At 40.7% G+C, this 22,954-nt stretch overlaps 1 protein-coding gene and 1 long non-coding RNA gene across 3 annotated transcripts in view; one reads left to right on the top strand and one right to left on the bottom strand.

Annotated features, from left to right (window-relative positions):
* SLC9A9 (solute carrier family 9 member A9) overlaps positions 1-22,954 on the top strand; it is a 581,917-nt gene that overhangs the window by 259,541 nt on the left and 299,422 nt on the right. For both annotated transcript variants that reach the window (XM_019024708.4, XM_055383461.2), the window contains exons 7-8: positions 9,946-10,084; positions 14,477-14,582. In XM_019024708.4, coding sequence (XP_018880253.1) covers positions 9,946-10,084; positions 14,477-14,582 — 245 coding nt within the window. The remainder of the gene's footprint in view (positions 1-9,945; positions 10,085-14,476; positions 14,583-22,954) is intronic.
* LOC129532706 (uncharacterized) lies at positions 4,641-21,384 on the bottom strand. The gene is made up of 3 exons (XR_008678553.2): positions 21,327-21,384; positions 12,826-12,896; positions 4,641-4,728 (listed from the first exon to the last, which is right to left on the bottom strand). It is a non-coding gene; the product is annotated as an uncharacterized lncRNA (long non-coding RNA).

Below are 22,954 nucleotides of genomic sequence, written 5' to 3'. Positions count from 1 at the left end.
CAACATGTTTCAAGCTAAATTGCAAAGTAATTTAAGATCTCCTTTCAAAGAAAATGCACATATAATTCATAACAAACCTCCTTTAACTCTTCTTCCCTTTTAACCAATTTTAAACTCAGAGGCCTCTTTGTCACCTTAAAAGTTGGAACTTAATGGACCAGAGCCACTTAGGAATCTGTCAAAGGCTTTATTCTGTGCTGAAATTTGTAACTGTTCTTGATGTCATCATCAACCTGGCTCCAACCTAAATCATCTGCATCCTCTATTGAAGTACTGCTCCTTACTGGCTGCGTGCTCAGACATTTCCAATGTCAGGATTTGGGTTAGCACAGGAAAGCCAAGTACCTTACTACCTTTCCTGGCAGGCCTGGAGGAAATTGGAAAATAGATAGCAAGTCAATGACCCTCAAGGTGGGAGGACCCTTGAGGCCACATTATAACTCTCTAGGGCATGAATTTCCTCCACAGCACCCTGGCAAGCAACTCTTTTATTCTATGTTTAAAGCATCTCCAACTACAGAGAATTCACTACCCTTTTATAGTACCCATCCCATTTTCCATCAGATCTAAGAATTAGAAAATTTTGAAATAGAATATAAAGCTGGGAATCTGTCTTCCTATGATACGTTACTTTTGGACTATATCTTGTCTTCTGGAAATACAAAGAATGAGTCCAGTCCTTCCTCTGCACAACCACCTTTCAAATGCTCACTGCAGCTGTTTCTGCTAAATTAATCTATACTTTGAACTCCCATACTTCTCTCAATCTTTTTCTTCACTACTCTACTTTTTTTCCTGTGGTCTGCTGTTATTTGTCAGGTCTCGTTTAGGTGGTGGCATCCAGGCTGATGAGGACAGGCTTGGCTGCTGCAGCCTTTGAAGAGTGTCATGGGATCATGTTGTCTCCCACCCACCTTCCTCCACTGTAACTAACATAGACTTCACCTGGAATATTCCATCACACCCCTATCCTCTACCCCCACCCTCCAGTGCCTGCTCTTTCACCCTAGAAGAAAATCCTAACAATGTCCCGAAAGGCTCTATAAGACATGGCCCTGGCCCTGGCCCTGGCCTGGCTCCAGCCTGACTCCAGCCTGACTCCCACCACTGTCCTCCCCATCATTTCCCTCCAGCCATGCTGGCCTCCTTGTGGCTTCTCAGACCCACTGAACAAGCTTTGCTTTGGCGCCTAGAAAGCTCTCCCTTTATTTCATTCAGGACTCCACTTAATAATCTTTGTCAGAGAAGCCTTCCCTGACCATCCCAATCCTCTCTGTCCCATCCTCTCTTGCTGTTTAATTTTTCTTTTCAATCCTTGTCATTGAATTACACATTTCTTTGCTTAGCTATTTATTATGTTTTCTTCTCCACTGAAATGTAAGGAACATGAGGTCAGGAGCTGTGTTTTGTTCCCTGCAGTACCTTCAGTGCTAAGAACAATGTCTGTACTTAGTAGATGTTCAATAAATATTTGTGGATTGAATGAATCAATTAATTCAGCCTGAGATTGCGTTATTCCCGAGGAAGCCATGATACACTAGCTTATCCTTCCAACGGAATTCCTCTTGTATTTTTCTCTTGTGCCTGACATCAAAATGACAAGATGATATTCATCAAGGATTTGGAAAATCACTCTCTGGTATACATTTGGATTCTTAAGGAGCAGTCATTAAATAGTCCCTCAGAAGCAGAAAGAGTTAATTGATGTTCCCCCTCAAACACAGCTCTTGACTCTGCAGGGTCTTTGGCTCTTGGGAAGGTAAAACCCTATGGTTCTTACTCAAGCTCAGTGAACTTTGGCCAGGACCTCTTATTATTAAGAAGCAGCTCTTCTAACCTCCCAGGGTGCCTGGAATGCCCCCAATTTCTGAAGTCATTATGTTTTACAGCAGGTTCTCTTGACAGAGCTTCATTGGCCTTTGGCAGAACATAAGCCAGAATAATGGGCAGGCAGATGCCAGAACGAATTCCGATGTGTACACACAATTCTTGGCCCCATAAAAATCAATTCCTTATTCATAATTAAGCAACTTATCTGAGAAAGGGCAGGTTGGTATAGTTATTAAAAGATAAATAATAGATAAGGATCCATTTCTTTTTTTTTAAGGCATAAAGAATTTTAAACACAAAATAGCACTGTAATTGTTTTTCATCTACTTGCTTCCTACCTGTGACACACAGGCCCAACAAAACAGAGCAGCTTTTACACATTTTCATTGCCCCTTTATGTTGTGTTGGTCCTTAAAATGTGTCTTTAAAAGCAGAATGACAAGGCACCTGTAGATGTGGAGAAAAGAAACTAGAAGCACTCCCACATAAATGTCACATGATGATCTTGTGGGTCTTTTCCTGTTTACCAGATTGGGGTTAGGGACCATGGCTGAAAACAGAAGTTGCTAAATGGTTTCTTACTAAAAAGAGCAGCAAGTCTCCCCAGCAGTTAGGATGCTCACCCCTCAGCTGGCTTAACTGGCATCAGAAGCAGCCTCATTTCCCCCGCCCCCACCCCATCCCCTTTGCCTCACATCTGTGTATGACGGGGTGGGGAAGGAAAGGGATTATCCCTGGGGAGAGTGCAGTGTTTGAGGTGTAAACTGTTATACTGTTATCCCTTCCCATGAAAGTTCTTCCTCTTCCCTAAGCCAAGGGGAAGGGGAGTCTACTGGAATCACCCGGAAAGGCTGGTGCCACCTGCAAGGACAGAGGCTGTGAGCTCATCCCGCAGTGTAGAACCTGCAGTGGAGCCAAAGCCCTCTCAAAGCAGAGCAAGGGAAGGGAGTTATTGGACGTGGCCTTCAGAGTGTGGGCTCACACAAAACACAGAGACCAGCACCTCTTCTGGCCTAGAGATTTCTGAAAGCAGGAGTCAGCATGAGCAGAACCTGAAGGCTCTTGGGTTTGATGTGCCTTGAGAGTATGTGGGGTAAGCCCACCCAACCCAGTGTTCTATGGCCCATGGAAGGTACTCAGGGGAACCCCAGATTAAGGAGATTGGCGATGTTAGCCCAAAATATCTGTGACAGGTCTCAGTCAATTTAGAAAGTCTACTTTGACCAGGTTAAGGACACAACCATGACACAATCTCAGGAAGTCCTAATGACATGTGCCCACAGTGGTCAGGGTATAGCTTGCTCTTACACATTTTAGGGAGACATGAGTGTATAGTATGTGTAAGATGTACATTGGTTCAGTCCTCTAAAGAGGGAGAGCTGGAAGTGGGGCTTCCAAGTTAGAGGTAGGTAAGAGACAAAAGGTTGCATTCTTTTGAGTCCTTGATCAGCCTTCCACTGAATATACAGTTTAGTCTGGCTCAGTGAAATCTGCATTTTTACATAAACTATAGGGCAGAAACAATCAGATATGCATTTGTCTCAGGTGAGGCTCAGAGGGATGACTTTGAGTTCTGTCTGTCCTTTGTCCACAAGGAATTTCCTTTCACCTCCTGAGGGGTGACAGGCACTGAGCTGCCCAAGTGGCTACTGACCCAACCCAAGGAAATAGGCTGGAAGTGTATAGACCTGGAAGATCTTGTGGCAGCTGTGAAGGGGTTCTCAGCAAAATGGAGGTGCCATCATGCCAACAGAGGTCTCTAAGACAGGGACAAAGCAGCAAAAAGACTGAGGCCAGGCCGGGACCCTACACACCGCTGACAAGCAGTTACGCCCATAAAGAGGAGAGCTGGGCTCCCCAGCCCTCCTCCAGGCTTCCATCACCACCAGACACTGGCACCAGGTGTGAGGAGGAGGAGCATGCTGCCTTCCCTCCTTTCCAGTCATCCTGCTGCTGCTCTAGAATATTCTGCAGGGACAACAGGAATCCACCTTTGAAGATTTAGGTTTTAAGTTGGGCTGCACTAAGTTTTAATAACTGAAAGGAACTCAACAATGGGATTTGACCAAGATATCATTAATGGAACTACTTACCCAGCACAAAGGGGGATTCGATATAGTACAGCTGGAAGCAGTGATTGGAAAAAAAATCCATTTCATATTTATGTATGTTCCAACTAATCAAGAACTTTTCAATGAACTGGTGCCAATAATTTTTTGTTAGGGATTACATATTTGGCAGAGAAAATGGAAGGTTCTTTTGTATATCTTTGGCTACAGTAATCATTTTCTCATTTTTTCTGTAATGACTAAATTAATAGAAATCCTGCAAGAGATACAATATGTTCACTTCATATGTTCTTTTCATAAGCTTTCAAGCGACATTGATTTCATGTTAACAAAGGGAGTGAGGCTGGACTGAGGCTGGAGAAGCGGGCTGTTCTAATTGGCATGGGCACCCAGGAGGGTGAGTAGGCTGTGGGATTTGAGAGGACCGGTCAGGGAGAGCGTCCTGTGGAACCAGGGCCGCCAGGAGCTTGAGGTGGCTGGGTAGTTTCTGTGGGTAACTGTGCGGCAAAGTATCTCAGCAGCCCCAGTAAAGAATAACAGGGGAAGGTGGTGTTGGAAACTAGGAGACCTTGAGGAAGAGTGTCGTGATCAGGAGAGAGATGACTCCGTAAGGCCACAGTGGAAGGGCAGCCAGAGCCACAGAGGGGAGGGCATTGTTGTGGTGCCATCTATATGATATTTTTCATACCTATTATTTTATGTTCACTATCAGCAGCATTTCACTCACAACATCTCTTCTTCCTCCTCTTTTTCTTCCTTCTTCTGCCCCTCCTCCTTCTTCTTCATTACTAGCATTTATTGAGCACTTTACTATGTGCCACACACCATTCTGCACAAAACAAATTCATATGATCAGATGATCCCTGCCACCCAAAGATGGTAGGCCAGGGACAGTCAGAGTGGGAGAGACAGGTGGTAAAATCTTAGTTCTGTTTGGATAGAGGTTTTGATTGAACGTTTGTTTGAAATGCTTCTTTTAGAACTAAATGAAGCACTCAGAGAGAGAGGTGATTTATTTAAGAAATGCTTATCTAGTTCTTACTGGGTGAGACACACCATTTCAAATGCTTTATAAACATTAATCCATTTAATTCTCATAGCAACCCAGTGTGGTTGGTACTATTATTGTCATCATCATTTTATAGAAACTGAGATAAAGGTGGTTTCAATAACTTGCTCAAGGTCACATAGGCAGTAAGTGGCAGCAAGCTGAGACTTACACCCAGAACTCAGGTTCAGATTCTATGCTCTTAACACTGCCTGAGCTATCAGACCCATTCCTTGCAGGAGCATCATATAGAAGAAAAGATGAGTTGTAGAGAAACACTGAAGTCTGAATAATGTCTGTGAATGTGAAATGATACAGTAAGCAAAATGATCCTTATTCATGTTGCTTTCATCAAAGAATTTAGGATACTTCACACATTTCAAAATTTTTGAATAAAAGATGCTGCACACATTTATTTTTGAGTACAGGTCCAATACACTGTCATCAAACTAATTTTGCTGAATAATCTATTGTTGAACAGAATGAATCAATATCCTGGACTTATTTCCAATTTATTTATTTTTAAATTTTAATTTATATATATTTTTATTTATTTATTTTGAGACAAGGTCTTGCTCTGTCACCCAGGCTAGGGTGCAGTGGCCCAATCACAGCTCACTACAGCCTCAACCTTCCCTGCTCAAGCAACCGTCCCACCTCAGCCTCCTGAGTAGCCGGGACTACAGGCACGTACCATCACACCCAGCTAATTTTTGTACTTTTTTTAGAGATGGGGTTTTGCCATGTTGCCTGGGCTGGTCTCACACTCCTGTACTCAAGCAATCCAAATCCACCCACCTCGGCCTCCCAAAATGCTGGGATTACAGGAGCGAGCCACCCTGCCCAGCCTGGCTTCTGCTTCTTTTGCCTCATTTCTTACTAGAAGCCAGAGGACTTTGCTTATAGAACATCCTCCACTAAACTTGAAGAGATGCAACTCAAGCTGAGTCTCCTGGCCTATTCTTGTCCCTGGAGCAGACCCCTGCCCACACAGCTGAGGGCACTCTTTCCCTCCTTGATCCACTGAGCCAAGAGCTTCATGAAATACATGAGAACATTTTAGCCCCACTCCTATGGCCATTTCTCTGCGGTACCTGCCTGGTACTTTCCTTCCTGGACACCCTGTTGTTCTTATGCAAAAGTGACTAGTTCAGCCCCAGCAACCTCAGAGCTTGATGTGCCCTGAGGGCAGTCACACCCCATTTGCCCATAGTTGTAACTGACCACTCTGTTGTTATTGTGAGACTTGTGGAAGTTCTCAGCAGAATGATGATGATGACGGTGAGGATAAATAACATTCACTGAGTATTTATTTTGAGTGTACATATAAGTACTCAAGGAACGACTTAATCCACAAGATATATCTAAGAGTTTTAAATGTATCTCATATCCTCGCTACATTTCTAGGGGATAAATACTATTATTATCTCCATTTTACAGATGAGGTAACTGATTCTGAATATGCAGTAACTTGCCCAAGGCCATATAGCCAGTAAGTATCAGATCTTGGGCTCAAATTAAGAGGCACAGGTGTCAGTTTCAAGATTAGATTGATACCCATAAAAGTACCCACAATATGACTGTGCATAGTCAATGTCTGCTAAAAAATCTTGTGGGTGGTGATTTGCTTCAAGAGATAACGAGCTTTTGCAAGCCTCCTTCCTTCATGCTTTTCTTTCTTCCTTCCTTTCTACTTTCCAGTTGTCCCGCACCTTCATTCCGTCAGCCTTTTTATACCCTGCCATGTGCCAAACAACAGGCTGTGTCCTGGGCATCCAAAGAGAAGCAAGACCAAGTCCAGTCTCAGTAAAGCTAGGCAGGAAAGCAGGATTTCCTGAGAAGTTCTGAGTCTCACCTGCTGGTGGGCCAGGAGAGACGGTGCTGTTGCCCTAGTCAACATACTCTGCTCTTATGCTTGTGTACAGGAAGGTGCTGCCCATGTTCCATCCCGGGCATGAAAATAAATGTTCTAGTACCTGAACTCCTGTTGTCCTTATAGTTAGCATCACACTGTCACTCAACTATCCTGATGTGGGTTTATGTTTCCCCACAACATGATCGCCTTTTTAAAGGGAGAAACAAGAAATCTACATTGTGAACTTAGTAGCTGTGTGATCTTAGTTTCTCTGATTTTTAGTTTATGTCTTTTGTGCAAAGAAAGAAAGAGAAAGGAAGGAAAGACAAAAGGAGGGAAAGAAGGAAGGAAGGGAGGGAAGGAAGGTAGGAAAGAAGGAAGGAAGGAAGGAGAGAGAAAGGGATAAGGAGAGAGAACAAAACATGCCTTGCTTACTTCACAGAGCTATTATAGGATCAAATAAAGCTATACTGTAGGCACAAGAGGGCTAAATATTATGTAAATGTGAGGTATTTAGTATATTCTCACCATGGAACTTAAGGTTCTGAGTAATGCTGCCTCACCCATCTTTACCCCACCACACGTGCCCACATAGGTGCAGCCATGTCTTGCAATTGCCCTGAACTCACCTGCCTCCTTGCCTTTCTTTACACTCTTTCCACTGCCTGGAATACTCTCTCCCCATCTCTGTCTGATGACATGCTACCTTGCTCAAATGCCACCTCCTTTATTCTAAAATAGTACCCCTTTTCCCCTTTGTACCGTTAAATGTTGTGTATTTCTCACAAAATCACACTTAACACTGGGACTACAGCTATTTGTCATTTACATCTTAGGCTTCCCTGCGGAGGTATGCTTTGCATATATCAGGTGTTTGATAAGATGTTTATTGGATCAAATCCTGCTTCCCTTCTCTATGCTCTTCCCTGCCTGCCTCCCACTTCCTATACCTATTAAATATGTCACTTGTCACATGGCAGGCACCTAGTGCATATGTCTGTGGAGCTTTAGGGCCAGCAAATTCAATGGACAATCTCCATAGGTCAAGGATAATTAAGCCTTTCCCTTCAGTTAAGTCAAATATCACAGGAAGGGTACAAAGTTTGGCGAACAAAGTGATCATACCCTGCTGAGTGGGAAGGAAGAGAACATTTCCCAAAGTGCAGACTACAGATCAGTGGGCATACCCAGATGATTTTAGGTGACATACAGGTGAACTTTCTTTTTCTAAATTACCTATTTTTACATATATTAAAAAGAAATATAATTAGCACATCGAACTTATGATTTCATAGATATTCTTTAATAATATCTCCTGAATTTGAATAAAAATGATTTAAAGAAAAACGTACATAAATAATGGTACAGGGTATGGCCAAATGATGTGATGGGAGTGCTCAGAATTCCAGAAGCACCAGGCCAGGGAAACACTTCTGGAAGTTATGGAGGTGGAGAGAAGGATAAAGCCGTGCTTGTTCTATGGGTCAGATCTACTAGTGGCAACCACAGGTTAATAGAATTACTTCTAAAGCTGTGCTACTGTGCAAAAACCTTTGTTTGAAGGGCAGAATACAAATGGAATGCTTTCTCATCACTATTGTTTCTTCACTGGAAGGAAGAAACATGCTGGAGAATGTCAACTCAAACACGTCAAGCATCACAGCCTTGGGCACCAGGTTTCCTAACAACCAGTGGAGTTTTACACCTTTTCCCAGGACTTGCAGATACAAAGGACCCAGATGTGGGTTTACTTTTCCTTTTTTCCTGCAAAGCACAACACTTTACAAAAAAGAAAAACACTTCAAAGGCAGTCCTTTTCTCGCATACATTTCAAGGCTTCATTCAAGATCCACATTCATCTTCCTTATCCAATTACAGGATCAAAGCAGAAGTGTTTGGCCTACTTTGGGGGTTTAAAGACACCCAGGAAAAAACTAAGACCATTTAAAACTACCTTTTTTGATGCCACACATCTTCCTGTAGAAGAATTGGAGTTGGTTCCCCTTGCTCTCTCTTAAGTCATCTCTGGATACCAAAAGTCAGGTCAGAGAGCTAACATGCTCTAATCATCGGCAACATAAAAGATTCAGTTACATCTCTGTAAAATCCAATCTAATCTCAGTCAATGTGTCTAGTGTACTTTTGCTCTCCACACTGCTACTTTTGGAGTTTCTTCCAAAACCCACTGCTAAACTCTTGATTTTTCCTGATTAGTTTTTAAAATCCTGTATTAAAATAAAAACTGCAAAAAAAAAATCTGAAATGTCATTTCATTAGTCTCCCTAAAGCTAGTGGATCTAGCACATATGTTCATTTTAATGCTCAATATGGAGTTCATATTTCCTAAAATAGGACATGCCTTATCCTTCATATTCACACTCTGGGATCTGAGGCCCTGGTTTTAAAAAAAAAAATAGCATGTATGACATCCTCAATAATATTTAAGTGAACAGACTGCCTATTGGTGGATTGATTTTTCTCTATGGAAATAAATCTGTTGGCAGCCGCCAGAATTGGGGTATAAAAGATGACCTTGGGCAGCTGTTGCCATTTGTTTTGGTGGGAAAATGAGGGTTTTGTCTCTCCCTGGAGGTTAGTACTGTGATGTTCTGAACACCATCAGTGCTCTGTTTCTGAAGGGTTACACTGGAGAGGAGGAATGCTTTGTGGTTTATGACAAGATCACGGCAGAATATTTTGTGCACACGGTGATTTGTATCACCCATTTGTGCACAGGCCATAAAAGTGCACTTTTTATCAGGAACATTTGTGAATATATAACAGCACTGAAGACATATGGCCACTAAATAATTCACAGTTATCTATCTTCTCAGCAGATTCCTTATACACCTACCATGTTTTAATGCCTAGTTTGCTCAGAAACAATATTCTTTATGACCCTTCCAATATAAAAATGTTTACTGACTGGCAGCAATATATGGATCCCATGGGATGGGGCTGTAAGGAAGCGGAAAGATTTCTGCATTCTCCAACTCTCCCCTTCTGTATCTGTTTTCCCCTAACTCTTCCAACCAGCACCCAACATTACAGGAAAAGATACCTCTCCCCAAAGTGGGTGCGAAATCCTATCTGGGCTATGAGATGAAAGTCACTAACTAACCTCCACCCTCTTCTCTTTTCAGTTCTATATCCATTTACAGTCCCAAGGAGAATCCAAATGCATTTGATGCCGCAGCATTCTTCCAGTCTGTGGGGAATTTCCTGGGAATCTTCGCTGGCTCATTTGCAATGGGGTCTGCGTATGCCATCATCACAGCACTGATATCCTTTGTCTGTATGTGGAAAGCTGGGACTGTCAAGAACTGTCAATATCCATGGAATACTTCTGATGACGGACAACATCCAGGCCCATAAAAGGCTAGATAGTCTGGTCCAAGTTTCATACGGCACCACTGGTGCCATCTGGGTTCTCAGTCACCCCTGGAGGCATAGGTTGGTACCAGTGGCAGAGGGGCCCAAGCTCTCTTCTTGCCCAAGGTCAGTTCTAATGCCATTGACACTATCTGATCCTAGGACATCAACAGCCTTAAATAAATATCACCTAGGAAAACTAGTGCACAGGAGCCATCAGGATTGGCCTTACTAGGGTCAAGAGGAAGAATTGAAGATCCAGGGTCAAGAATAAGACAATTGATTAAGGGCGATAAATTGGGTATGATCTGCCTCTTTTTCAGGCTTATTCAATCACTAGCTTATAGGGTAGCTCAAGCCAGAGGTCACTGTGGGTCTAAACCAGCATCCACAGCTACTTTATAGAAGGGAACCTGCAAGCAATGCTGAAATGATATGTGTGCCATACCTGAGCAATCATGTCATTTGATTCCTTTTTGTTGTTGTTAGGAAGTTGGGATGATAGATGGAGTTTCTAGAGAATCTGAGCCAAAGAAAGAAGCTGGTCTGGTGGGCTGCTCACTTAGAACATTCAGATAGGGCAAAAGTAAGTCGGAGTAGAGGAGGAAGGCCAGAAGGCCAATGTCAAGTATAAGGGTTAGGTGGAGCCACAGAAGAGAGGTAGAACAGAAGATCTAGGGCCAAAGACCTCAGGGGAAGGAGAAGGAAGAAGTGCGCCAGAGGGGTGAAGGCCCCAGGCAAAGAGAAGGCAAAATATTGGGGGCCTTTTTCTATGGGGTCTCACCCAGACATTCACTGAGCAGCTGCTAAAATGCTTCATTCTACTGGGGGTATCTAAGAAGAGTCAGGAGATGTGTAAAACAAGGACCCTGCCCTCAGTGAGTGACAGGCTTAAAAAGATGAGCTCTACATTAAGACTGGGATAGAAAGTGAGTGCCAGAGCCGCATCGAAGTTATCACACTGTAAACACTCAAACTGGGACGAGGCTGTTGTGTCTGGAATAGTATAATACCCTTGGCCAACTTTATGATTCTGGAAAATAATTTGAAAAGCAGTATTTATAAGCAGAGTGGGTTTTGGGCATGGCCTGGAAGATAGAATAGGGGCAAAGGCTGAGCAGTCGGTGATTCAGGAGGTGAAGACTAGCATTCACTAAGGTATGGTAGTGGGACCAATGTGGCATCTGGAAGGCATGCCTGGGAGGACCAGAGGGCTCCAGCTAGTGAGAAATGGAGGATGAGGGGACTCAGGAGGGATGGAGTCAGCTTGTGGAATATCTTGAAGTGGTATTTCAAAGAGTCTGAGCCTCTTTCTCTAGTCCACAATTAGCTGCCAAAGGTTTCTGCTCAGGAGAGTGACACACTGACAGTCCTGTTTTTAAAATATAGATGAGTAACTGGAACAAAGGATGAATCAGAGGAAGGAGACTAGAATCAAGGGAAACTGTGATGATGAACTGCGGGGGAAGCATCTGGAAGGGGACTGATATTTAGAAGGAAAAATCTCTAAGACTTAGTGATTGGCTGGCTATTGGAGATAAAGAAAAGGAGACAGTCAAAGGCTACTCCAAAGTTTCATCCTGAGAACCTTGTAAAATGGCATCTCCATTGACAGAAATAAAGTCAGTCAGAAGAGGTAGTGCTGGTTTCCAACAAGAAAAAATGACCTACCCAGTACTTATGCTATGACAGGCCGCCTACGACGTGTTTTCCATGTGTGTCTCATCTAACCTTCACAATGATCCTATCACCAGATGCTATTTTTATTGGATGTGAAGCTTAGAAAGGGTAAGCTGTTGCCCAAGGTCATGCAGCCAGCAAGTAAACCCAGAGAGTGAGAATCAAGAGGCCGAACATGCTCTCATCACTGCTCCCTATTGCCTCTTAATTCTTAGTTGTAGCTGTGTGGAGGCCAGGTGTTGTTTAGAGTAGAGTAACAGCAAAAAGGATAGGAACATTTTGTGAGTGTCTAGCATGTGCCAGAGCCTTTCTATGCATCTCCTCATTTGAATCAACCCTGTAAAACAAGTTATTATCCTCCTCGCCTTACACCCGAGGAAACTGAGGCTCAGGGAGGATACGTAGCTCACTCAGGATCACATATCAGTAATAGTGAGCATGGTAATAATCATATCCTCTAACATTTATTGAAAACGTTACTGTGTGCCAGCCACTGCCCTAAGTGTTTTGCATGGATTATCAGATAAGTTTTACAAGAACACTGGAAGGTAGATACTGTTACTATCCCAATTTTACAGCTAAGGAAACTCAGACAATTAAAGTTAAACAACTTGGCTAAGGCCAAACAACTAAGACATTTCAGGGCCAGGATTCAAACCCAGGCTTTTGGGCTCTGGAGGCTACACTAAGTGGAGAAACTAAAATCAGAATTCTTCTCTACCTGATGTGAGGGGAAGGTGTAACATATGTGAACAGGTTGATAAGGGAAGAAAAAATTCCTGGAGATTGGAAGTCTGGCATAAGATTGCATCAGATCTGAAAGAAAGGGTGTAGAGACGGAAGAAACAGGCTCAGTAACAGTGGTGACATCGATCGTGCAGTATTTGGTGGTCTTTAACAGGCTCTACAAACACAGGCTGTGAAGGAGATAAATGCTTACTGTTGTCCTCCTCACCTTCCTAACCACCTACCTATTTCATCTGAGGCTGTCTCCTCGGGTTGTAGGCCCCTGAGCTCTGCAGACCCAGAGCTGAACTAGTTTCTGGAGGAGATTGAAAGAAAAGAATGTTAGATAGCTGATTGCTATTTTGTTACTCACCTGCCCTGAACATTCTCTTTAAAACAAACTAGAAGAGAGAATTCAGAAGAAAAGACCTCACTAGAAACAAAGACTTCCCTCTAAGTAACAAAAGGGAATATTGTAAAAGGATCTCAGGGCAGCCCATTCTTTACAGCAGATAAAAGAATCGCTTCCAGATCCTTACTGATTCTATTTCCCAAAAAGATGTTTTACCAAAAAAAAAAAATTAATTTAGACCACAGTAGACAAGTTGCATATCACTTGTTACATGCCAGGCACTGTTCTGAGTACTTAACATATATTAACTAGTTTATAGACCTCTGAGGTAGGTGGCATTATTATTCTCGTTTTCAGACAGGAAAACTCAGGCACTCAGTGGTCAAGAGATGTGTCCAAGTGAATACTGTGAATTTTAATCCAGGTAGAATTGGCTTCCAAATGCTACACTCCCAACCATGATATTATTCTGCCTTTGTGCTTTCTAAAACTTTACAAAACATGTTTAACATACTTCAGCACATTTTACTTTCATGTAGGATCAGGTATTATTCTCATTGTCAATTCACGTAGAATAGAAATGAGGCTCAGAGAGGTTAATTTTCTGCTGAGAAATCACACAGCCAGTCACTGGCAGAGTCAAGAATCAGAATAAAATGTTCTGTTCCAGAGGTCACACTTTTGCTACCTGCTCCCCTGCTAAACGTCTCTTAATGTGAAATTTTCTTTAGATTTTGTTCTAACAGTATAAAAATGCAACACGATCACATCTCCTTATTTCTCAGGGCATTTTGTGCCTAATATTGACACAATTGCAACGTAACCCTTTCCCATCGATCACGTACTCCTAATCATCTCCGCATGATCCATTCTCTGCCCAACTTGAATCACTACTATCCCTTTGTTCTATTTGCAATTTATAGACAATTGACCGAGTGTCATCCTTGTCAAAATGAACCAATAATAATGGTTCATTAATAATGGAACCTATAAATAACATACCTTCTCCTTATCCTACTTATACCAAGAGGGCATGGACAGCTTCCCTGTCACTGAATGTAACTTCTTCTTCTGATCCTACTTCCATCCCCAGAAGAGAAGACTCTACCAGGTGGTCTGCCCACAGACTGCACTCCCGAGGGAGCAGCGCTCCTTGGTACTGACATACTTGCAGCATCTCATCCCCCCACACTCTCCTTGGCTTTGTTTTTCCATGCCTGCTACACCTCTCCTGAGGGGTGCATCCCAAGGGATGAGGCTAAGCAGCCCACAGTGAGCTGAATTTATAGTCTTAGGAAGACACCTTTTTAATCTGATCACAGGTTTGAATTTTTACAGGCATGTTCAGCCCCCGGTGAAGCATGGAACTCGTGCTGGCCTTCAAAGTATGTCCCAGTGAGAATTATGGCCTTCCAGTCAGGTCTGAATATCAGTTCTTTTACTTTGCTCTAGAGCTATCATCACCAGATCAGTTTTTATTCTCAGCCAAGAAGGAGATGTAGCTGTAAAAGCTGTTGTTGTTTCCCTTAACTTGTCTTCCTCACTTGACCAAATTTACCAAGCTGTGCGAGTTCCCGATGCTGGAAACCGGCCTGTTTTTCCTGCTTTCTTGGAGTGCCTTCCTGTCTGCCGAGGCTGCCGGCCTAACAGGTCAGTGCTTCATGCTGCACAGCCAACTGGATGTGTGAATATGTGTGTGGCTCTGATGTGTGCCCCTCCCTGACCTAGCAGGAGGTGAAATGAAGTCTCTCTTAAATAGTGCATGTGAATAGTTTGGGTCAGAATCAGCCTCTCTTGGGTACGCTGGAGAGAAAAAATAATAGTAATTCATCCATTTTGTACCAAACAGCTTAATGGAACATCTCCTAAATGCTTTCCTCTTTTCTCCTGGCTGGACAGGAGGCGTGTTGAAGAGACTGATTTATAGTGTGATGGATGATTTTCAAATGGAAGTCTTCATTCAGAGTGTGAAAGGATACCCACAACTGCTTTGTAGAGAAGGGTGGTGGCTTTCAGTGGCTCTTAACAGTAGGTTTCAATGTAAGCAGGCTCTCTAGGGTAGGCACATCTCCATACACGTCGGTGGTTGAGATCTTCACATATGTTCCACGGCAGGTAGGAAAACAAACAGCAAATGTGGTGGCTGTACAGTTTAATGTCTCTTACCACAGAAAGTCTATAGAGAGAGTCCTCTAAGGTGGAACAGTTGATAGAAAGGGGGCAGTTCGTTAGACCCAAGGGCTGCAGATCCTAGGATCTGGATTGAGCAATTAGGTTGCCTTTCTGCAACCGTGAGGATTTGTGCTTGGGTTACTGCAACAATTGGGTGCTTTTCTATGCAGAAGAATCTCCATGGCTTCCAGCAAAACGTTAATGCTGTTTCTCTCCTCAAGCCACGTTCCCTGCTTCTCCCAGGTTTCAATCCTGGATCCCTTTCTGCTCATTACATCTTAACGGACATTCGAATGGTAAGAATCCTTCCTAACTGGTAGCAAGGTATACCTCCCTCGGTGTTTGCATTTTAATAGGTGATACTTTAAGTCTAAATAATAAATAATAATAAAAGTTGACATATATTGAGGGTGTACCATGAGCCAGATGCTGGCCAGCTGTCTTTCATAGATGATTTCATTAATCGATAGAAAGATTCAAAAGTAAAAGACTATGCCCAGTTTACTCAGCCAACAGTAAATGATGGAGCTGGGATTTAAAACCAGGAAATTCAGTTTTAGAGCCTGGGTTCTGGGGGACCACGCATTTCTACCTCAAATGAAACTCCATCTGTGAAACATCAAGCAGACCTCTAAGGGTAGGTAGGAAGGAAGTAGTTGGAGCCCCAGGCAACTGCCTGGTTCAGTTGCTCCTTGGCTGGTCTTGGCTGTCCTGTGAATGCCATGGCAAATCTTTTTAGTAATGAGAACTTATTGCTTTAATCAGCTGGCCCAACTTACTGCAGAGCCACACAGTCCAAGCTATTTCCGTTGGCTTCAAGGGTGTTTGCTGCCAATACAGAAAGCCACCCACCAGTTCTTATGACACTATAATCAAGACTACATGACTGGATTCCACCCTACCAGGCCTTTGTATCTAAATTATTTCAATACAAATTCTGCTATTTTAGTGCATTGCCACTTTATTAAGGAGGTAGCTGGAAAGCTTATGCATTTCAGAAAAAAACAGTAGCCATGTCCCTTCAGTGAAATAATGTAGGCAAATCATTTACATCACAGTCATTCAAAAAACATTAGTTCCCTTTCTTCCACATTCTGTATTCTATTCAAGTTTAACTTATAAAATGATCCAAGTAATATTAATAATAAGAAAAAATATTTGACCTTCTAGAAAGGTAAGGAAGTATCTTAACTCACCTAATATTTTTTAATCTACTGTTGGATGTTATAATAAACACACACACACACCATTGCCTAAGAATTGTGAATTTGTATAAAAATTGTCTATTTCCTTGTCCATTTCAGCAAGATCTTCTTCTATCAACTACATTAAGGGCTAAGATCCATGGGAAACTGAACAAATTGCTAGTTTGCTTGATCCTTGCTCTTTCACACCCTTTCAACCTGATATCCTTACTGAGCTGCCATACAGACCACCTTCTAAGGAGCCAGCATCATGGGATGGGTGAATATGGGTGTGAACCTCAGTAACAGAAAGATCCAAGTGTCCATGGCTGTACGGAGGGGCAGACTCACCCCCGAGTAGTACACTAGATTTAGGCAATGTGCCTAACAGACATTTGCTACAAACCAAATTCTAGGTGTGAGCATTTTCTATTGCCAAAGACCAAGACCGCTTAGTCCAAATTACTTATGTGTTTGTTTGTTTGTTATTTAATCCTTGCCTATTTCCAAATTGGATTTGTGACAACTCATAACATAAGCCATGCACATCACAGGACCATTTAGTTGAGGGTAAACACTCAAGTGCTCTGGGACAGAATTTTTCTGCAAAATTAGGCAGCTGTTCATTGCTGTGGTTTGGCAATAAATATAGCTCTGAGCTTTCTGGCAGTCAAAGCCAAAAGGGGAACATGATGAGTTATATAGGAATAATACAGCATTATTTTTTTTAAAAGTCATGCTTATTAAAGTGGGCAAACTTTATTTTTCATACTAAAATTTTAGGGGAATTTATCACATGCATCTGTATATAAGGGCCTTTGAACACCAGAATGGACAGTGTATTTAATAATAATTTTAGGGAAAATGGAGGTTCATTCTTCATATGGTCATTTCTCATATCAACTTTCAATAAAACCTGAGGGTGTGGCATCAAATTATAATTCTGTAATTATTTCCATGTAATAATAAAATCATTTTAGTTCTAATGCACAGGTAAACTAATATGATACAAATCTAAAAATCTAGAAAACTTAAAAAAATGATTTCTGAATGAATAGACAACAATGAATATAGTAAACTAAAATGGAAAGAGCTATTAAATAGTTTATGAGTAACTACAGAGGTAACCAGCAATCGTGGAGCCTTGTATGGGTTCACTAACAACACTTAATGTAGCTCCTAGAGATGGTATTAACATGGAATGATTTCTCAGCAGAATTCCCTAGGCCCTGACCTTTCAAAGTGGGCCCTCAAGAACATCCGTCTAGTGAGCAGGGCTCTCGGCCGCCTACCCATACTTCACCCCTTTTATTGGTTTCAGAAATTGGGATTTCACATACAATTGTATTTGAAAAAAAAGTTCTGCTACTTTAAACAAAGCACATCTGTTTTTAAATATATTTTATTTTTTTTGTACACCAAAGGTAATCCATACTCACTGTAGAAAATTTAGAAAATGCAGATTTACAGAAGGAAATAAATTTAGAATCACTTATATTCTTATTGCATGTTAATAACAATTGTTAATATTTGGCTGTGTCAACCTAACTATATATATATAATTATAAACACATATACACTTAAATATGCCTACCTAAATATACTCGTGCATGCATATATGTATATATTTCTTAAGTAACTTGCTTTTTTCATTCAACAATTTATAATGAAAAAAATGCCATGAATGGAGCATTAAAAAATTTATAGTGAATGTTTTCCAAAACATTGAATACTCCATCATATGAACTTGCCATAATTTATTGTAACAACCTTTTGATTATTTACAGGTTTTAATATTCTTATTATTACTGCAATGATAATCTGTATAGCTAGAGATATAAATTTTTATTTATATAACTGCCTGAAAATAAAATGTCTGGTTTAATAAAAAGACTAAAATTTAAATTTTTGGAGAAATTTGTCCAAATTGTCTTTTAGAAAATTTGTATCCCCTTGCACTCCCACCAGCAATCTGAAAGCAAGCTCATTCACTCACGTCTTCACCACCCCAAATCTTATTAATCACTGCTAATTTGATAATCAAGTTCCATTTTCTTCTGGTTTACATTTATTATATTTTTATGAAGGAAAAGCTTTTTTAATTACAGGTCATTGGCTGTTTGTATTTCTTCTTTGGTGAACTACCAGTTTATGCCCTTTGTTACTTTTTTGTTGTTGTTAACTGTTTTCGTGTTGAGATGCTTATCTCTGTCACATTGTAGTTCAGTTACTCTTTATCTATAGAGAAAATTGGCTAGGACCAATGACGCATTTCTATAATCCCAGCACTTTGGGAGGCCAAGCAGGGAGGATTGCTTGGGCCCAAGAGTTCCAGACCAGACTGGACAACATAGTGAGACCCTGTCTCTACAAAAAAAAAAAGTATCTGGTCATGGTGGCACACACTGTGGCCCTAGCTACCAGGGAGGCTGAGGCAGGAGGATTGCTTGAGCCCAGGAGTTCAAGACTGCAGTGAGCTATCACATGACTGCATTCTATTCTGGGCAACAAAGAGATACCCTGTCTCCAAAAAATAAATAAATAAATAAATAAATAAATAAATAAAAGAAAATTAACCTTTTGACTGTCATATAGGCCATAAATATTCTCCAATTTGTGCTTGTACCTTTTAACTATGTTCTGTTTTGTTCGTTTGGGTAAGGGAAAGGGGTTGGCGTAGGCATTTTCAAGTTTTATGTGGTTAATTGTATTGCCTCCTTTGAAAGCCCAAGTGAACGATATGTCCACAAACTTAGCAGCCTAAAAAATAATAAAAAATAAAAAATATATAGAAAACCCAAGTGTTTCTTAATGATAGTGTATAATTTCTTTTAAAAGTTGTTTGATTTTGTTTTTGCATCAGAAACCAACTGGAATTTGTTTTGATATAAGGTGTGGGGTATAGTAGGGATTTGATTTTCTTCCCAGATGATAAGTCACTTGTCCTAACACCCATCAACTTTTGCCTATTTAAAATGTCTATGTATGTGCACATACATGTATGTGTATGTGTATCTGTATGTTCTGGGCTTTCCATTGTTCCACCGAATGTTTGATATTCACTGTGTCAATTATTTCAGCTTCATGGTTTATTTTAATATCTAGTAAGTCAATCTTTCACTCCTCTTTCCCATATTCAAAAGTTCCTTTGCTATACCTGTGTATTTATTATTCCTGATGGACTTGGAAATAACAGGTTCCAAACAGAAAATAATTTTGGAATTATAATGGGGGTACATTAAATTTTTAGATTAATTTGAAGAGAAATGGCATTTTTATAACATCAAGTCTTCCCACCCAGGAATATGTTATGACTCTCCGTTTATTTGAGTCTTCTTATTTTATGGCTCTCAGTAAATTTTTACAGTTGTCGTCACATTAGACCTACAAATTTCTTGTTAAGTATCTTTTTAGCAGCTACTTTATATTTTGGGGTGCTACAGTAAATGGGAACTTCTTTCTTTATAGTTTCTAACTGGTTATTGTTTGTATCTGTGCATCTAGATTGCACCGCACTATTTGATTTATTCTCTGTAGCTCTAAAGTACAAAATTAGAGCTGATGGAGAATTAGGATTAATGGGCGGAAGTTAGACTATCAAGTTCAGGAGGGCTTTGTCAGCACCAAAAGAATGTCTGAAACATTGTAGGCACAAAATAAATATCATTTGAGCAGTGGAATGAATAATTTTCACTCACAAAAGAAAAAAGTTTCAAAACCTGAATAACAGATCACTTTATAAGGTAGTAAGTGTTCTGTGCCCAATAATATTCCTACAGATTTTACACATCCACTGGTCCAAACATTTCACAGCAGATCCATACGTCAAGTAAATGATATCTCATAAATTGCATTAATCTGTAACCTTATTTTCCCAATTATTAAGTTAAAAAATCAAGACATATAGGCATGAAAGGAAGAGCTCTGTCTAGAAGAATGTGGTGGACATGTGTTGGTTCTGGCTGTCCCAACACATTCTCACTTCCACTGGTAATAGCATCCTAATGTTTCTTAGGAAACTACCCCCGACTCCAATGGATAACATCTTCTAATCAACGTGTCCCACCCTCCCCTGACAAAGAGAATTAGGACATCTGAAGCTAGGACAACTAGACACTCTTCCCCTGGTATGTAAAACTTTAGGAGGGAGAGAGGAGGATGTATAACTGCTGGCACCTCCTCAATAGCAGAGCCCTATTGAGACCATCTATTTATTTATTCCTGCCACCAGATCCCTGGAGCAGCCATGATGCCTCCTTTCTAAGAGCTATCACACTTCCTTCCAATAAATTCCTTTCTGATTATGCTAGCCAGAGTCTGTTTTTATTACTTGCAAACAAAGAAATCTAAATGGTACAAAGGAAGGAATAGTCCATGAGGTATTTCAACAAAAGAAATTGTATAACTTTGTGACAGATCAGAAGGGAAGACAGTCTCAAAGACAGCACAGCCTCTAGGCTAGGATACTTGGGACCATCTTATGCCAGGTGCATACTGATAAACAAACAAAAAGAATCAAGCTTTTAAAGACAGTTTGCAGTGTTCATTATCCTTTCCAATTCAGCTTCTTACCAGATTCATCATGAACACTTCAGTGTAAGCAGCTTGCTCATTAACACATCGCCTGCATTCACTTTCAGTTGTTACTAATTTGATGATGATCATTTGATTTATTTTGATCATCTTTTGCTTCAAGGGCTACATTTGCAGCCACCTCATCTCAGTCTCTTGGAAATTGCACCTGCCAATGTTCAATAGTCACATACAAGAACTTGGTTTTATGGAAACAAGTGGCTTTTAGACATGCAAATGAAGGCTGGTGTTTCTATTACCCAGAAATCTGAATCTCTGCTGCTTGAAATATACAAGTACATTGAGAAAACATTTATTTGGGAAGATTGGGCAGAATATAAAATGCAAGTGAGAAGTCTTTATAGAGGATGAGAGTATGTACAGAGAAATGGACATTAGGGACTTCTCACAAATCCAGAGAGCATAGAAAGAAGAGAACATATGTGGATGTGTCTGCCCTACTTACAAAATCAGCCACCGAGGCATGTGTCTCTGGCTTCTGGATCTTCAGCTGACTTGCTAAAGGATTGGAATAAGTCATCCTATTAATTGGCATCTCTATTTTCCTTACTGCTAAAGTCAAAGGAATTTATTACTTTGTAATAGAAGGACATTGTACACATACAGAATGTGGCTTTTGGGTAAATACATGACCCTAAGGAATTCTCTCCATGAGGTACGTGGTATACACGACTACCTAATTTTGGATCAGGTAGAATTTTACTTGTGCAGAGGCCTGTTTTCTAAAAGTCATTAGGTTACTGAGCCATTATTTTTAAATGAATATTGAAAATACTTCAGCAGTATTATTTATAGCATAATCTCTAACGGAATTGAATCCTGTCATAGAAGCTGCTTTCTAGTTTATAAAGATAACCGAAAAGCACAGCTGGACAGGTTTTTTGAAAATTCATTTTTATAATCTGTTTCCCAGCTGAGACTTTGGGGGTCAGGTTTTCTCCAGAAGCAAACTTTCAGGGACTGTCATTAAACACCCAAAGAGTAAGATTTCTAATGGCAACATTAACACCATGTCTAATGGTTTCCCTGCTTCCAGGCATTGCTCTAATAAAGACAGCTTCCATTTTTAGATTCCTAGGGCAATTTTATGTTCATTGGAGGCAGAGGAGGGGGAAGAGGGCCACTGGCATATCTCATTTTCTCATACAAAAGGTTAAACAGTATAGAACACTATTTACTCAGCTTAGAATGACTTCCATTTAAGAAAACAGGCATCCAGAAATATGAAGAAAAAGAAGTCCTGATTATTAAGTAATGGGGCTGGGCTTTCTAATCTGATTCTAGAGAGTAAATAACTCTTAAAAAAAAAATGAAAGTGTGGAAAGTTAAAAACAAGTAACACTCTGGCCTATTCATTAAGGAATTGACCAAGATGTCTGAAAGAAAGAAGTGCTCAGCACATGCAAGTTGTGTTTACAACACAAACAGTTAAATCATCTCAATCCCTTCCCCTAAGCCTGTTCTCCTATTGGCCTCAAATCACAAGGGCCTAATTACATTGCCATGATAGGAAAAGCTGCACTTGGAACTCAGGTGCTGTGTATTTGTCAAGTCAGTTCTTGAAAGGCTTTTGTAGAGTAAGCAGTGAGGAAAAAGCGGAATTTGAGAAAGTCTATTTTGCAATAGATAAGGAGGAGAGATTTCCAAATGAAATGACTATTACTGGACATGTTGAGATTTCACTTGTCTAAGTAAGTAAGTTGGCTTATTACTTCTCATCTCATCATTTCTCACTTGGGCAAAAATTGTTTTCAAACTCTTAAGAAGGCTTTTAGCTCAGAGGTGAATGTGTTCCATTTGGCTTGCCACTGATGCACTGCATGACTGGATGGGAAATGTATTTCTGGAGCTCAGTAAATAAAACAAATCTCCAGGAGGGGACTTAGTTTGAATTGTTTCTCAAAACAAATCTGGCCAGTTTTAGCTTCCAAATACATGTAATTAGCCAACATCTCTTACCTTAAAACTGGTTTGCTTTCATATTGACAGAACCAGGTGAATCCAACTTAACCAACAATTCACCAACAAATGAGGTGAAGTGAGTGTTTTCCAAGCTGGAAAAAAAAAAAAAAC

This window comes from Gorilla gorilla, chromosome 2 (genome assembly GCF_029281585.2).
Source record: "Gorilla gorilla gorilla isolate KB3781 chromosome 2, NHGRI_mGorGor1-v2.1_pri, whole genome shotgun sequence".
Lineage (NCBI taxonomy): Eukaryota > Metazoa > Chordata > Mammalia > Primates > Hominidae > Gorilla > Gorilla gorilla.
The sequence above is the reverse complement of the archived record's forward strand: the minus strand, read 5'-3'. Positions and strand labels throughout refer to the sequence as shown.